The sequence below is a fragment of the Semicossyphus pulcher genome, unplaced genomic scaffold, assembly GCF_022749685.1.
Source record: "Semicossyphus pulcher isolate SPU_LCO1_2020_fin unplaced genomic scaffold, fSemPul1.0.p SCAF_4, whole genome shotgun sequence".
Lineage (NCBI taxonomy): Eukaryota > Metazoa > Chordata > Actinopteri > Labriformes > Labridae > Semicossyphus > Semicossyphus pulcher.
This window is the reverse complement of record NW_027211715.1, coordinates 6740664-6758418: the sequence shown is the minus strand read 5'-3', so window position 1 is coordinate 6758418 and position 17755 is coordinate 6740664. Positions and strand designations below refer to the sequence as shown.

Here is a 17755-nt window from a genome sequence, read left to right as displayed (position 1 = left end):
CCGAAGATTACCATCTAGCATGGCCAATGCATGGTGCTGATGCAGAATGAGGATTTAGGCCAATGATAATAATTGCATTTAATCATGTGAACAGCATGGAAAAAGAGTTGATTGTAAAAGTGCATGTTGCTGTTAGAATAAAGAAACTTGTCAGAAAAGATGATTTCTAAAAATACTTTTATTAAAATTCTGTGTTTCACAACCATAATTGTCTTTGCAGCCTGTAAATTGGAAATGTTATGTAAAAATACATATCATATTTGTTGCTAACAAATGCATTTGTGATGCTTTCAATGAGGGATGCACGATATTATCGGGAGAGCATCATCCAAGCCTGTCTATGTTGTATGAATATTACAGTTTTATTTGAAAGAAAATGTTTTGTCATTTTGTACATGACCTAAGTTTAAGTCGTTTTCTTATATTGCCCAATGAATGTGTACATTTTAAAAAACATTGTATAATGTTATTTCTGCATCTTCCAACCAAACAGAACTTGAAATTCCAAGCTCGCATATCTTACAGGTGGATAAAAGTAATGGATATTTGGCGGTGTATGCTGAGGCAACTGCTTTGTGTTTTGCTAGCTACGCTTTTGGGAAAGGACGCACTGCAAAAGATCTTTGTCCCACATTTTGGGATCCCAGGCATGGAACCAGCCGGTGAAGGAGGGTGGCTCCTCTCCCAGCTTAATCTTACTGATAGGGATACCGTGGCGTCCAGAGGGATCCGAGCCGACATAATCTTGGGCTGAAAGGGAAACACATTTGTAAACAGGGTCTTTAACGTAATTTCTCCAAATCTCTTATAGTGCTGTTTGTTTTACCTATTTTGAGTGATCCGGATTTCTCAGTCTCATTGGCATCCTTTCCGACCCAAACGAAAATCTGTTGAGAGAAATAAGCACAGGGAAATTGGGATAATGCAGCAATAAAAGGAGAATTCAAACAGCTGAGAATGAATGGTTCCATAAAAGGGGAATTCCGGTACTTTTTAATTTGTTTGGATATTTTGAATGAACGCTTCCGGCAGCAGCTCCAAAACGGACTGTAATGGCTGCAACTTATTCCTTGGGGCAAAATGGGCCCAATCAAAATACGTCCGCTAAAAGTGCTTGGTTTAGGCATTTTTCTAAGTGTCTGACTACATAACAGAAAGGAACCCTACAGATATAGACCTTTTTGTCAAGAGCTGCTTTTTTTAAACAACAAATAACTGCTCTAAGTAGCTCTCTTTAAAGCCACCAGACACTATAGTTATTTTATAATTTAATATTAATGGCTATTTTGTATTTCAAAAAAGGCATCTTTAACGCAAGGTAAATATCTGTCGGGATCCTGTATCTGGATCTGTAATTTTGTCAGACACTTTTAATGACAATCTGAGCAAAAAGTACAAAATGGACCACCTTTGAACAGGTGTGTTTACCCCCAAGAACAATCTCTGAACCCATCGGCTATAGTCTGACGACGACATAGCCTTTGGGGACAACCGTGAACATGCCTTAGCCAGCATTAGCGATAAGGATTTCCTTTTCCGTGTGCTGCATTGTTAACAGTCCAGTTAGAAACTTGAGAAGCAACCGTGTGTTAAAATCAAAAGTGATATGTCAGCAAAATAAACAGTGTCATTTCTTGGTTCATTAAACATTTTCATCCGTTTCTGGTGAGTCTCACTTTCACTGTAAATAGTAAGTTACACAGAGGCTGCACAGTGGCTTACTTCAATGGTATAAACCTGAAAAAACCCCGCCTTTTTTATGATTTACTTGTAATTAACGGGCCTTACCACAATTTTAAATGAAGCTTTGTCAGGTCTGTCCTCAAGAGGAGAAGAAAACTACTTTTAAAATGCTTGTTTGTTGAACGGAGGTCGGCTCGATCATTTCTGATGCATTCGAGGAAGTCGGGAAATCTAAAGGCTGAACGGCTTTCGTGACACAGCTCAAGGGAATTTGTCTCAAGTTAAATTTTTAAGGTTGAACTGCATGTTAGCATGCAGATGTCTGTTCATAGAGATTAATAAGAAGCTAAATCATTGTCAGATGACCGCTGATAGGAGCCGATATGTCAATACGGCGAATTCAATTCGCATGCTTTTGCTCTTCACATGGACTGTTTCTCTTACATATGCCGCAGCCTGCTGATACGTGATTGGTCAATACTACTTGGTGTACCACAAACAGAAACCAGAACACTTCCCGGATTAAAAATCCCCGCCCCGGCCTACAGATTCTACATTTTTATGTTGGATCTGTAAATAGAGATTCCCCCCAAGAATAATGTTCAAGCCATTACAGCCTATTTCTCATAAAAGGGTCTGGATCAAAAATTCCCTCTTTAAACGTGCAGGCAGCATACCTGATCCCAGGTGTCCAGAATCATGACATCATCGGGTGCCAGGTCCATCTGTGTGAAGTCGCCAAACACCTCCTCTGCCTAAACATTGAACAATACATGTTTTTAAAGTGGCTGCATAAAAATCTGTCAAGTGATTAGGTTGAAAAAACCTTTTATTGTATGTATCAAAATAAATAATCTTTGTTGCTCGGATAAATAGATGCCATTTCAAACACTTACAATCAGCCTGCCAGTCTTGTTTGAACAGCCGAACAGTCTTGGAGGTCTGACTGTTCTCGCCAGGGTCACAGAAGTCTGGTAGTCCTTCTTCCCACCCAGTGTTGTCCAGAAACCACCTGACAACGAGAACCAAATCAGTTTTCCACAGGAAATATTTCACTCTGTTTTGCTGCAGACATCAAAGCTAATTTTCCAGCACTCACTAGGCTCCTTGGTCTCCTGCACCTCAGTGGCAGTTCCTCCAAGAAGGTCAGCAACATACTTGGCTGCAGTAATTTCCTCTGCCGTTGCTCCCTTTCCCTTCCAAATGAACACAGAATCAGGGGACTTCAGCACAAACACATCATTGCTGTTCAGGGAGGATGCAGTGGGCTGCACCTGGGTGAGGAACAAAGACAAGAAGGATGGTGTGACTCATTCATTACAAACCAAAGCATGAGTTAATGCACATTCAATGTAATAAACAAAGCTGACCTCGACGGCCCGGTTGGCTCTGGTGCAGCTCTGGCGGATGTGGAAGAGTCGTGTGCTGGCAGGTGTGCTCTCGCCATGCTCTGAGGATGTTCCACCCAGGTGGATGACCAGCGGCTTGTCCTTAAATATGCTCACAAGCTGAGCTGGTTCCTGGCCCTGAGTGACACGGACCTGTAGGGAAACATAGCAGTAACTTAACTAATGTGTACAGTTAGAGGAATCGATCACCCAATGCTTCAATGGCAGGTGTATGTAGTCAAGTTAAACTCAACTCATACACCAACTTTAATGCAAAAAAAAAAACGTATTAAAAACTATCAACAACAATTAATTAGATCATTCAGGCTATAACTTTACACCAATTTAAAAGACAGAATAAAGAGATAAGTCTTTAACTTCCTTAAAAATACAGAAAAATCATGCCACTCTAATGTCCAGAGGCACTGAATCAATAAACCAATATTCAAAATTCAAAAATAAGGGTTTGAGTTTCCTTCTTACTTGCTTTCATGCTGAGAGTTAGCTACATTCCCCTGTTTCCAGTATTTATGCTAAGCTAAGTAGCTGTTTGCTCTAAATGTACACAGATATGAGAGTTGCTTCAAACTATTTCTTGAAAGGAAAACCTGAAAACCCTTCAGATAACTATGACAGAGAATATATTACCTGGGTTGCAGCTCCACCCATGGTATCGTCCATGTTGACGGTGAGATAGGCAGAAGCTACCAGTTCGTCCTTAGAACATTTTTGTCCTTGCCTAAAGACAGCAAAAAGATGAAATGTCGTCATACCTCAAACAAGAACTGAGCCATATGACTGGTGATATATTCTCTTGAAAGGAACACTTGTTTATCAGCAGTGTTAAACATTTCTCCCATCTTGAATTTAAAAGCCAGTCGAATAAATGAAGATAAGTTTCTGCTCTTATATGTGAATTGGGATAAAACACCAATAAAATGTTGGTGACAAAACTAGGAATCTGCACGACTAAAGTTAAACATCTAGCAAGATGGTTCCTTCTTTATCACAAAATCTTATGGCTCTGTCTTATATTTTATTTCTTCTGCTAAAAAAATGCAAGTTAGCTTCCATGAATGGAAATGTGTCCATAGCAACAATTAACTCTGTAGTCTTCTTAAAATAAGACTAAGCTATTAACATTCACATTAAAGACACCAGTGTTTTTAACCTTGTATACATCTCCATGTGGTGTTTTTCATGTGCTAAAAGACATATCAGGGACAACATAAGCAGTCATCTCCATGGCTGGGCCTGTCTGCTTTTAAACTGCAGTGTACCATGGACAGGCTGAACAACACGTTTTTAGATTGGCAGGTTTGAGATGTCACAAAGCTAAGGAGCCAATCCTATTAATGGACGGGGTGACGCTATGCATATCATTATGTGCAATCAATGGCAACCACTTTGGTGATGCGCAAGCCAGCTGCCCGTCTCACTACTCACTACTAACATTGACTCTACGACCTCTAAATACTACATTTCAAGCTAGCTAAGTTTCAACAAGTTGCCACTAAACAATTGCAGAGACATGTTTTGTTTTCGAGACGGAGGGGCCGGTTGGATGTGCATTGTGGGCGGGGACTATGCAGATATAGGAATTTTAAATGAGGGAGAAGAAGGAGATGCCTTTGGAGGTAAAAAACACATCGGACACAATTTATTATTTCAAGCAGAGCAATTTACGTGTCTTAAAACATGACTGGAGCTGGTCCTTAAACTGAACATTTCCATTAAATGTGAAGTGAGGTCAGGTGAGCAGGACCAATTTAATCGTTGCTGCACCTGATTGAGGTTTTCATTGAGGTCTGCTATGTAGACATGTCAGACTGTAGAATGCTGTGATTGACCAATCAGAGATGAGTATTTAAAAAAGATGTGTAATAATCCTGAATAAAGGGGAGTCAGTAGAGTCTCTGCAACAATTGTTCTGCCCTTTTCCTGGTCAGAAGTAAATCCATACAGGGAAAAGATTGCACTCACCAGGTGTAGATGATACGCCTTTCTCTGCTTCCCGTGTTGTAGGTGTACAGCACGAGGTAACAGTCACCTCCGAAGAACTGTCCATAGGTGCAAATGTCCACAGGTACTTTCTCCCCTCCTTCCACACGCCAGATCTAAAGACACCCAACATTTTCACGTCTACATGTTGGTATTTGGAGAAACTGATTAACAGCACAAGCATTGTTAGTTCTTGTAACCTTACCTTGACTTTTCCAGAGCCATCATCATCCATGCCGTGCTGGGCGGCCATCATTTTGTTGCTGTGGAGTGTGGAGGCATCAAAGGGAATCTGCTCCACCTGGGCGATCCGAGCGATGGTGTAAGCCTTACCTGGGCCTGTGGTCTCGTCCTTGTCCATCCAGTTGAAGAAGAACTGCTTAAACAGCACGGACTCAGCCCCTGCTGGCAATATCTGGACCTGCTCATTTCAAAGTAGACAGAAAAAGCATATTCATCAGCAGGGAGACAAAACAGGATGGATCAATTCCGGGAGACTTTAAATACATGGCCACATTACCTGAGTATTCTGGGCATAATTCTTGTCTTCGATGAATTTTAGTGCAGCCTTATATGCTGCTCGACGCTCATCTTTACTTGCTCCCTGCCCTGCAATTTAGGGTTTGGTACAGTTAGAAACCTTAAATTCTAATAGTGCCGTGGTTCTGAAGCTCAAGAGGCCACAGAAATGTACAGATGTCATGAACAAATACCTTTCCAAACAAATAACTTGCTGTCTGCTGCATTGTCCAAGATGTAGCAATCATTCTGAGAGAGACTGGCTTGTTTGAATGGGCTTTCATCTTGCACCATAGTTATATTCATGGAGCCAGTTGCATCGGAAATCTACAAAGAACAGAGATAAGATCCCAACTTATCATGTGAATAGTTTAGGTAATGGTACAGCTGTAAAAAATCCATTCCCAGAATATTAATATTTGTGTGCTTTTACCAAATAGAGTGATGCCTTGTACTTGTTCTTTTTATCAGTAGATACATCATCAGATGGAGCATCTAGGAGGCTGGGCATGGGTCCAAGCACCTATGAATAAAAACACACACCCATTGCTACGTGTAACTTACATCCTTCCTAGCAGCCACATGAGTCAGATAAAGCCTTTGTCAAAGCCACAGTTTCAAATTGCCAGATATTTCCTGAATAAACAAAAACAAAAAAACAAAGCTCACATTAAGGACTTCTTTTGGCTCGCTGCCTTCCTCAATGATGTGGACTTCAGCTCTGCCCTTTCTCTCATTGTCACGAATTTCGTTGGCCAGCTGAATGGCTTTCAGGCGTTCAAACATATTGGAGCCACTTCCAGTCCAGAGGTAGATGTCCTTTTAGCAGAGGACAAGAAGAAGAAAATAGTGTGTAATAGTGAAACCCTGCATTGTCTATTTCATTTGAACATATTTTGGGTATCAAGTCCTTCCACTATATATTACCTTTCCCAAGTCAATGATGAAGCAGTCGTCTTTGTTGAAGCTGCTCCAGGAGAAGGGCTTTTCTGTGGCTCTGACTGATCGTCGACCTTTAACCTGCAGCAGGCGTTGGATATCTTCGGGTACCACAAGCTTGAAGCCCGAGCTCACTCCTCCCATCTTTGACAGGAGAAAAGTTACATTTAGTTGATATTTTTGGATATATACTTTTTTTCTTTCTAGCCAGGAGTTCGATGACAATAGAAATACCACTTTTATGCCGTTAGCCCATGCTACATATGAGGCAGCAATGGTTGTTAGCTTAACTTTGCTTAGCGTAGACAGGGTAGATGGGGAAACAGCAAGCCTGGCTGTTTTCAAAATCAACATAAACCACCTCCCTCTAAAGCTTTCTGAATAAGATATTGTATCTAGTTTTGTAAAATGAAAATGAGCAGTTTCATCTGGGATTATTTCCTGGCTAGGTGTTAAAACACTGGAAACAGAAGTAAACAGCTAGCATAGTTTTTTTTTTTTTTTTAACCAAAGTCTAAACAATCAGTCAGTGAACAGACTTAAAGATAAAATATTTAAAATTTAAAATTTAGTGCTCTTGAGCGCTTCCTACTAGCAATAATTTGTAACTTCAAGAGCACTCGTCCCAACTTCATTGGACGTCTATGGCTGACTCCCTTTGTCACGGTTCTAACTTTTGATTTTGCTCACTTTTGTTTTTAGTCTGTTTGCCTTCATCTGAGTATAGAATTTGTTACTTTTTCATTGGATTATTTTCGAAGTTGTATCTGCAGTCATCGATCATCGTTTCCTCGCAATGCTTACAGAAACCGTAAGTGCCGCCACTTAGCTTCGCCTAGACTGTCTGGCAGACCAACCACTGCTGGGTGATGGAAAACGTGTCAGTAACTGGGCGATTGTGATTTGTTCTGTGATTGTCGCCATAGACACCCAGTCCATAAAAATACGATGTTCTGCAAATGCAAAGGCTTTCATCAGTGGGCCATAGGCTCAGTCACCATTGTGTTAACTCATTCGGTGATAGATAGTGACTTAACAGACATTTATTTAAATGAAAAAGTTCAAGATTGTACCTTTAAGTGTTGTCCCATTTATATTTTAACACACTATATCTTATTTGTTTACTATGTAAAACAACTTAAGTGTAGAAAGACAATTAGCTTTTTTATCAGGGATTACACACCTGACTTTTTCCTGGTTGGGTCCTGAAATACTGAAAGCAAGGGGAAACAGCTCGACGGTTCTTTTCAAAGTTTAAAGAATCAGCCTACAGGTTTGTTCTCTGACTCAAACATGGTCTCACTGTTATTTTATTTTTCAAATTTTGCACCAGAATCACTCACACTATGAGTTGGTGAGAAGCATGAATTAGAAACTGGTTGCTGAAAGGAAATTTGGCAGAAATTTGGCTTACAAAGCACTTTCAAAAGGAAAAACTGAGTCTTGTAGTTCTTGTATTTCTGAAACACTAACAGGTGTTAGTTTGCAATGTTAAAATTCTTTATTTTTTATATTTGTAAAATACAACACTGGCTATAATCTGTTTTACAGTGGTCAACTTCATGTCGACATCTGCAGCCCTTTTGTTGTTTAAGATTGGATGTTCCTGCTCAGCTTGTTTCCCGGTTCAGACTCTCCATGACAACCTTCAGTGGAAAACCTGAGGGAGCCACGACCAAGACCAAACAGTTCCCAAAATAGCACCGTGGAGAGTTCTCTTTCCCATGTAAACATACAACCTTTAAACAACCTCTTTAGCTATTTTCACAGGGTGACTTAAGACTTGAGTTTGTTATCTGGTACAAATAAATCAATCTCTTTGGGTTCCTAAAGGTATAGGTTACTTTTTTATTTCTGTGAAAATATGTTTGAATGGTTTGTGATTATCACCTTGTATCTGATGCCGTTCCTGAAGTAGCCCATAAAGACACCAGACTCGTTGTTTTGAAACTCAGAAAACTGTATTGGGGTGCCACCCAGGAAGTCATCCATCTGAGTCATAAAGATTGCTGCACAACCTTTCTCATCCATGGAAGCTTCGGCGCCTGTGGTATAACAGATAGAAGCAAGAAGACAAACAATGAATGACTGTTGAATAAACATGGTATGCCTAATATTTGGCTGAGGGGTCAGAGGAGAATTAAATACCTATCCATGAATGAAGGTTGTAAGAAGGAGGGCTGGTCCTGCTGGTGTTGAGCAGTATGTAAGCGTCTCCAGTGAAGAAATCTCCAATGAGTTCATGAGGGACAGCTGCCAAATCCAATTTCTCCACCCGCCACACCTGCAGGCCGGGCTTCTTCCCTGCAGCCTCGAACTCTTTGTGGTGCACCATCTTGCTCAGGGCCTTAGAGGAGACACATCTTCATTATCAACTAACCTAAGTACAATATTCAACTTAAAAAAAAAAAAACATAGCTCATCGACAGAAATTAACAGGAAACAGTCTGTTTTCAAGTATGAACGCTAAACATTCTCTTGGTCCATCTTCTCTGCAGCATTTGTTGCTTAACCTGTAATTCAGGTATCATGTGATTAATAGAAGTGTGTTGTTATAAATTGGTGAAGTATCACCTGATGTGCCATGGAGTGTCTTCTCAACTTACTGCAGAACTACAATACAGTGTTGGTTTGGTAATTAAGAAAAGCGCCACTCCCCAATGCAAGACAACCAATGTCTCTGCTATCTTATTATTGCCCTGCAACGTTTTCACTCAATCAAAATTTAAAATGATGTTGATTCACAGTGTCACATATATTGTGCACAAGAGGAAACTATTATTATTATTAATAAGTTTATATATGCATAATGTAAAGCGTTAAGTGTTTGTTCATGTTAGCATGATAGGCTTGCAGGGACTTGTTGCTTTATGAGTAGTTTCCGGAGAATAACAACTTTCTTCTCAATAGGAAAACGTGCATTTGGGCTACAATTTTGTCGATGCCGTCTGATTAGCTAAAGGAAGTTTTTAACAGCATTAAAAGAGGATGAATAAGAACTATTTTATTACCTGGTGATGACTGAAGACAGATGCTGGGTGTGGAGAAGCTGACTCTGTTGCACGGCTGCTCTTCCAGGTTTCCGCCCAGATTGCCTGCGTTCAGCTCTGTTTTAAAGGCTGCAGAAACATCCGTGTTCTGACGGAGAGGCGTGTCCAGCCGCATTCCGACCCAACCCGATGTGCACACGGCACGGGTTGCATTATAACACCTTTAATGCAGCTACAAATCCTGGGCGAAATAACATAGGATTTGATGTAACAACGCTGAATGACAAATCAAACTCGGAATAGAAACGCTTCTTTTCTGCAGTAGAAAACCCTTAAGCCTTTTTCAGTGGCACACTAAAAAAGGCTTGTTATGTTATCTGTCCAGTCCAGTTTATTGTTCAGGTGAACACCCAGGTATGAAAGAGTCCACAATCTCGATGTCCCTTCCCTGGATGTTCACCGGTGTGGGAGGGGTGGTTTTGTGCCTGCAAAAATCTACCACCAGTTCTTTGGTTTTCCCAGCATTTAACTGGAGGCAGTTCTGCTGGCTCCCTGTACTCACTATCGTGCTCCATGTAACCTAAAAATAACACTGCACACAAAGCTGATTTGCCATCAAGTAAAGAGACAATGACTGTCACTCTAATCAATAAAGGAATATTTTAAGTTTTAAGACAATGTTTGACTTACAGAGAGACTGTCATGTCTGTATGGTGAACGCCTGTACAGTCTATGCAGCCAGCAGTTAGTTAGTTAGCTTAGCTTATGTTAGCTTAGTGCAAAGACAAAAACAGTAGCACAACTCTGCCTAAAGGTAATAAAATCTGCACATTTGTGTGTGGTTCAGTAACAATAACATTGTGAGGACATGTTTGAGTCAGACTGTGCTGGTGTCGACCTGCCGGTAGCTGGACTGTGAGATCACTCAGACTCCCATGTGGCAGCTTGACAGGAGGGGAAGGCACAAATCTCTCCTCTGAGCTCCAGCAGTCACCTCAGGTTAGGGCTGGATCCATCACTCCTACAGCTGCATCAGCACATTCTGCCTCATTGTGTACTGTACACACTCCTCACACAGCCCCTGTCTGGGGCGTACCACCATGCCTCTACAAGATTACACACACAGTAACACACACAACTATAACAACACTCCTGTACTTCTTATGACATAACATTGAAGTATGTTGGCTGTGATCATAACTACCTTAGCCACAAAGTTTCACATGCAGCCGCCCTCAGCAGTATTCCTCTGGAACACTGTAATGAAGCTTATGGCACGATCACAAGTCTGATAAAAAGGCTCCTGCCTGTTTGAACAAAGGACACATGCAGATACATGAATCAGTGTGTCACGATTGCCTGCAGATGTGTCTCATGATTTATAATTTCCTGCAGCACCACTTACTCAAAAGCACACAAACATCTCTTGCAACCTCCAAAGTGTTATCTAACTCCTGATTAAACTGATAAATGAAGTTATTATCACGAAGCTCCAGGAACACAGCCATTGAATCACCCGTGCCCACCTAAATAAGCATGCCAAATCTGTTGTTTTTCTCACTTCTGACTCTCACCCCCAAACCACAAGTCCCCTTCCCCTCCTCCATCTCTGTATCTCTGTTACCACACGAAGCACTTGGGGATGCTGAACCAGAAGGCTCATAGAGTCGTGCCCCACCTTGGGCTTTTCTGGGCCTTTACACTCACACCCACCGACCCAAAAGTACAACATTTCAATATATACTTCGATTTATATGTCACAAAAAACAAATGCCAATAGAATAGCCACTAGGGGATCAGCAAACTGCAACTGTAAAACTACTTTAGGTCGATCATCTTTTTCAGTAAAAGGAACACATTACTGGAATGCCCCACCACCGCAAATAAAAACACAAACTGACACTTAATGAAAAGGTGAAACACGGGCTGAAACTAAATAATGTTTGTAATGTGTATTTTTGTAATTTTTAAACTTAATAAGTATGTATCAGAATGCAACTTATGTATGTGCTCTATTAAATGATGATTTGTACTGACCTTTTAGTAGAAAAGCTTCACCAGGGACGGGTTGCAAAATGAGCCTTGCCTAGAAACCCTTATGTCTCATGTTACTGTAACCTGCCACAATGTCTTTTGCATTTTCCGTGACAAATAAACTAACAAATAAATATCACATTCAAGCGTAACATTTTCTGGACAAGAAAATAGTTTATTAGATCCTGAATATAATGTAAACTTAAAAATATAAACTTTTTTACAATACTACCGAATTGGTTATCCTAAGCAGTTTACGTCTGTACGGGTAATAACACGGAACTTTCATTGACGTCTATCATGAGGAACACAACACATCACTGCACATGCTCAGTAAGTCAGCAAAGATGCCGTTAGAGGGTTTAACAACTCACACCCACTCCACACGTAGGCCCGCTGAGTCTCAACTCCTGGGGTCCTGCTGCTCCAAATCAAGACTCTATTTGACCCCCACTTATCTCTTCCCAATTGACCCCTCTTTATCCCCAAAACTCCAATAATCCTACATACATCATTCATTCACTTCTTCACAAACACTCAGAACACACCACGGTCTTGTTTGTGAAATTAGCAATTCATTAGACACTTTTATCTTTCTTTAGATATGCTGGAATCTTATTGATATGATTAAATAAATGGTTGAGGCAAGGTGGGATGAGAGGGGGTCGATAAAGGTTGAGTTAGCTGCAGCCGCCAGGAACCTGGGGGTCGAGACTCAGGGTGGAGGCACGTCTCGATGCACTTTCTGATTCAGCACCCCCCCTGTGGTTCCTGCGTTGATACAGGAGAGAAGAGAGGGATGGGGTTTGGGGGGGGAGGAGGGTTTTGAGAACTCAGACAAACAGGAGAGAAGGGGTTAGACAAGCTCGTAGATAATTGCATTAGCTAGGCACAGATGTGAGAGCTAAGGAGACACAGGTGATGGAGTTAGTGAGGGAGGGGTTGATACAGTAAATACACATTTACAGCCAGCAGCCTGTAAGCATAGCTTGTTATTATGACTGGTAGAAGGGGCAAAAAGCAGGCTTGGCAAATATGACTGTTATGTTAAACAAGCACTTTACTGAACGTTTTAATGAGTGACATTTACAGCATAGCTAGCTGCTTCTAGTCTTTACACTTACTTAAGCTAAGCTAAGTGTATCCTGGCTGTAGCTTAATTTAATAAATACATATGTAACAGTGTTGCTGACTTATATATCTCTCCACAAGAAACCAAATGAGCACTTCCCCCAAAATGTGGAACAAGAGGTTTAAAGCAAAATGTTTTCTCTTATACATTGATTTGTACATTAACAGTCAATCACCAAATACAAGTTCAAGCCTATTTAAAAGAGCAGCACCTATTTTATCCTGGATAAAAGGAGGGAGAACAATAACCTGACTGGAATACGTTATGATGCTGCGAGGGCAAAGGTGTTAGAGTGTGGGTGTATGAGCTCTAGAAGAGGTCAGGGGGCTCACTGTAGTGTAGTTGACTGTGATGGACTAGCTTGTGTTTTGTCGCATTTGTTGGTCCTGAGTGAATAAGCGTCACACAGTATATTTGTAGCTCCCTCTGTTTTGAATCACGAACACAAGGCGTTCCTTTGGTTACTGGCATTTATTTGCACATCCACGCCGTCAAACATGCTGTTAAACATGAGAACTCATTGGCCGCATTAACTCAAAGGGGAGTTAGAAGAAAACTTCCAGCTTTAACAGTCTTCATGAACACAACATCACAACAGCAACGTGATTAAATCGTGATCCTCTGCAGTACCAGGCAGGTGCCGTGTGACCTCAACGTAACACAATATTGGCTCCGCTATGAAAATATTAGACAGGTCCTTTTAAACACGTATTCTCGTGTTTGTTCTTAATTGTATTTATGCGAAAAACAAAAAAATATTCTTTAATAAAACATAAGTTATTCTCCCTTTGAACTCAAAATTCTTAAATGAACTTACATGGTATAACTGACTCTGATGGCAGCTACAATATTGACACAATTCAAACAAGGAAAGACATCTTGCGAGCATTATGAGGAAGACTGTTCAAAGCACTTCACTTAATCTGCACATGAAGTTCAATACCTGTTACAGGGAGTTATATTCAGTGTACTTTGTACAGTGTGTACTTCCTGTGTTTCTATGGCTCTGGGAGCAAGAGCAAGTCTGAGACCAATACCCCTGAGGTTGCCATAGTGATGCCATCTCAGTTTCAGAGACTATACATTGATAACAGAAAGCCTGCAAAGCCTGCAAAGCTACGAGTATAAAGTTTTTGCATTCATCATGCAGGGAGCGTCTAATGTGGGGGAAAGGGAAAGGTAAGGTCTAGAATTTTGGCGATTTGACCCTATGCACACAAGGACAAAACACACCAGCATCATACAACAGATACATCCATGGTTTGTGGACTACTGTTATGATACTTCGGCCAACTTAAGTTTTTAGCAGCCAGAAGAGACAAATTTGGACCAGAGGGAGGATACGCATTGCAACGCCTCTATCCTGATTGACAGGTGGCTGTGTTAGCCACTTGTCAATCACAGGTAGCCACACCCTGAAGCATACCCTGCTTTAGAATCTATATCCATGGTTCTCAACTGGTGGGTCAGGACCCAAAAGTGGGTTGCAGAGCTGTTTTCAGTGGGTCATGGATGTGTGCTTGAAAAAAAAACGTGGCAAAAAGTCTACGCTGTGCTTTTATTTTGAAGAACATGGGATAAACATTTCCTTTGTATTTGTCCTTCTTATAATGAGTTAAGAGTGTATTGTAATAGTGTCTCATGCTCTTTGATTTTATTATTTGAGTGAGAATGATTGACAGCTGTCTGTTTAGGTGACACTGGACGTCCAGAGAGAAGGGGGGCGTGTCCACCAAGGGACCCAGAGGATGAGTGTTTGTGATGTACGACTGTGCCAGACATGTGATGTTCAATTCTGTCTCAAATTCCAAACTGCACCAGTTTTTATTAAATAAATTTGAGTGATTGAGAATTTTCAAAATTTGTGTCGCGATTTGTCGTTAAGGAGGTGGAGGTGGGTCCTGAGGCGAGACCAGTTGAGAACCACTGATCTATCTCATCTTAGAGAACTTCCAGTGTATTGACTGCATTTGCAGCATTTGTCTTTTGCATATGTTTTCTGGGTTTGTGATTGTTTAATGTTTCAGTGTCTATTTTTTTTTATTTGCAGCAAGTTTCCATCATTGCATTTGTTTTGCACTTTTGCATGTGTTTTTGAATCGTCATTGTTTCTTCGAATGGAAATTGATGTGCTGTTGCAGCATGATCGCCCTTGTCGGCCACTGTAAGATGACTAAACGGGACCTCCGTTTACAAAATGAATATCATGCTGTACTGAAGAAGACTTAAAACTAGTGATGAAGACCTTAAACTCATGAACAGAACATTTTTACTGAGGTAATAAATCAATTGAGAAGTAGGCTTATTTTGTGGTAGAGTTTCTTACACAAATCTTTTTGCAACCATTAGACTTGCCCTCATGTTTCCATTAAAAAGCAGGTTGATAGCATCTTAGTATTGAGTACTATTTTATTGAGTTCAATGTCTATTTTTACTTACGTGATTATGGAAGAAACCATACGTTAGGGTGCTATTGAGTTTCAGTAACTAAAACACATCACACCTTGCTCCTTCTTTCCACCTTAAAAGCATCCAGGCAATGAATGAGTTTGTGTGTCCAGAACCCCACAATATGGAAGAACTTCTTACGCTGTGTTATTTCCACCATGATCCTAAACTATAGGATGCTTTAGTATTTAAAAAATGCAGCGGTAACAAGGCTGTGATGGCCACATTCATTGTTATGATTCCTGTATCTGGCCCTTGTGGTTTTAGTGAGTGTCACAATCTTGTCATAACAAAGACATCCACAATAATGTTTTTCTTTCTGCACTTACAGTAAATTTAGCAGACAAACAGTTCCCAACCATTTATTTAATCTACTGCAGTTATGTCACCAGCTCTTTCACAATATTACAATGGGTTCATTATGCAACACATGCCTTAATGTGCCGTTATATAAAGGGGTGTGTGTGTGTGGAGGTTCCCATTGAGTTTATTATGCTTTTGGCTGACATGTTTGTGGTGCAACGACACATTAAAGTAACCCTTCAATAGATCGTAAGCAATCATCACACTTTAACAGACTTGTCCAGTAACTTTTTGGCAGGTGGATCAGCCAGTTTTCTCTCCTTTCTCCTCTCTACTGGAAATGTATTGAGGCTGAAATAAGATGGCAGACATTAATTGAGCTGTGCTAGACTGACTAGGTGTATAAATATTAACCCTATAAAGACTACAGCATGAGCTGAATGAGGGGAATCCGCAGGATAAATCCCTGTCCAGTTAAGTATTTTTACCGTGTGTACAAAAAAGACGGAAGTAACAACACAGCTGAGGAAAATGCCAACTATCTTAATCTGAAAGAAACTTAAGGACTATTTTAACCATTTTGGAAATTCTGTTCTGTGTTTTCTTGCCAAGAGTTAGATGAGAAGATTGATACCCCTGCCATGTTTGTAGGGTAAATATGAAGCTGCAGCAAGTGGTCCTGTTCTAATAGCTTTTCAGCTTTACAGGTTCCTGATTTGAATCCTGGTTTGCATTAATGGGCCTTTCTGTGTGGAGTTTGTGTATGTTCTCCCTGTGCATGCGTGTCCAAAGACATGCTTGTTTAATTGGTGAATCTAATAGGTGTGAGTGTGAAAGGTGGCTGTATCTATGTGTCAGTCCGGGTGTACCCTGCCTCTCGACCAATGACAGCTGGGATCAGCTCCAGCCCTGCATCCCTGAAGTGCTATAGATAATGGATGGATAAATGGACTTTTCTCTGATATTTAAATTATAATATGAAACAAATTGCATTGTGAAAACACAATTGCCTCTACGAACTGTTCTAATAAAACAATGTGTGATTTTTGGAGAAGCCACAGCTCATATAAAGGACATCCCATGAAGTTGCACAATGTAGGTCTGTGTGCATATATTTACAGTAAGTCTCCCAAAAATCATTAAATAAACACTATAAAAATGTGTTTTTTACTTTGACAGTTACTCATTATACATACCTGCTTTTAGTTTGGAAATAAAATCAATTGATTGCCATGAAGAGACCCTGTGAAAAACACGTTGCTAGTTTCTTTTGCAGACTGCTCTGTGAGGTCTTCAGCGCCCTCTGCAGGGTCATTCTGTGTGATCCTTTGTATGTATCTGAAAAATAAACTCCACCTAATACTTGAGGAAAAGCTTATTATTTTAAAATTAAGAATTTAAGGATGTCCAACAATCACTCAGGTGTGAAATAGAATATTTTTAAATCTCATGTTGTTCTTTATTTTCTTGTTTCCTCCCCAAATAATCACATTTCAGCCTAAGATAATTTTTAGTATCGAAGCAAAACATTTACAGACACAGGGATAACTCACGATTAAAAAACCTCCAAGATCTCATGTGTTCTTATAAAATCCTTAATAAAGCAATTATCGATTAGAAGAAGAATGCAGCGAGCAAGCACACGGCATGATTCGAAATCAGAGACAGGAGGAGTTAATCCATATTATACATGACTCATAATTAGGATTAACTGTCTTTGTGGGTCAGCCTCGCAGCATGTGACAGTTTGTGAAACGAGCTGTGCTAAACTAGGTGCGATCACATCTCAGCCCCAGTAAAGGCCAAATCCAGCGTTCAGATGACTCACCACAGGAAGCAGACAGCAGACTATTGATCCCCGAGGGAGTGGAAACACTGAAAGGCACTTTTCTGTCATCTGGGGAAAAAAACATAACAGAGAAAACGGCATGCGACTGTTTATCTCATGCCTTCAGATCTGCCTGGAATATACCGGTTAATGTTTCTCTCTCTGGGCGATGTATTTGTGCACGTAAAGCCGTTTAGAAGACAGATTCCTGCAACTCTTTATTACCTAAATGCCCGTCCTTAAAAATATGAAAGTTGCATTTATAACACATCAAAATATAGAAATTCATACAATGTGAAGCTTATTAGTTTTTAAGAATTTAATAACATTACAATTTATTGATCAACTTACAGATTTACATTTCAGAATACAAATGACATTTGATTTTTTGCAGGATAATTTCATGGAGCAATAACATGGGGGTGATTCTGCAGGCTGCAGATGCTTCATTGATCACACAGGTATTAACTTTTCATCAACAGAGACATGA

General features: G+C 40.3%; 1 protein-coding gene across 1 annotated transcript; it reads right to left on the bottom strand.

The window, feature by feature from the left end:
• Positions 1-160: 160 nt before the first annotated feature.
• Positions 161-9620, bottom strand: scinla (scinderin like a). The gene is made up of 17 exons (XM_069680482.1): positions 9542-9620; positions 8679-8877; positions 8421-8575; positions 6519-6674; positions 6261-6410; positions 6025-6114; positions 5786-5918; positions 5593-5681; positions 5278-5493; positions 5055-5188; positions 3720-3810; positions 3054-3224; positions 2783-2957; positions 2580-2695; positions 2361-2438; positions 827-887; positions 161-750 (listed from the first exon to the last, which is right to left on the bottom strand). Exons 2-17 carry the CDS (start codon positions 8863-8865, stop codon positions 584-586), a joined length of 2169 nt encoding a protein of 722 aa, XP_069536583.1. The 5' UTR covers positions 8866-8877; positions 9542-9620; the 3' UTR covers positions 161-583.
• Positions 9621-17755: the final 8135 nt, after the last annotated feature.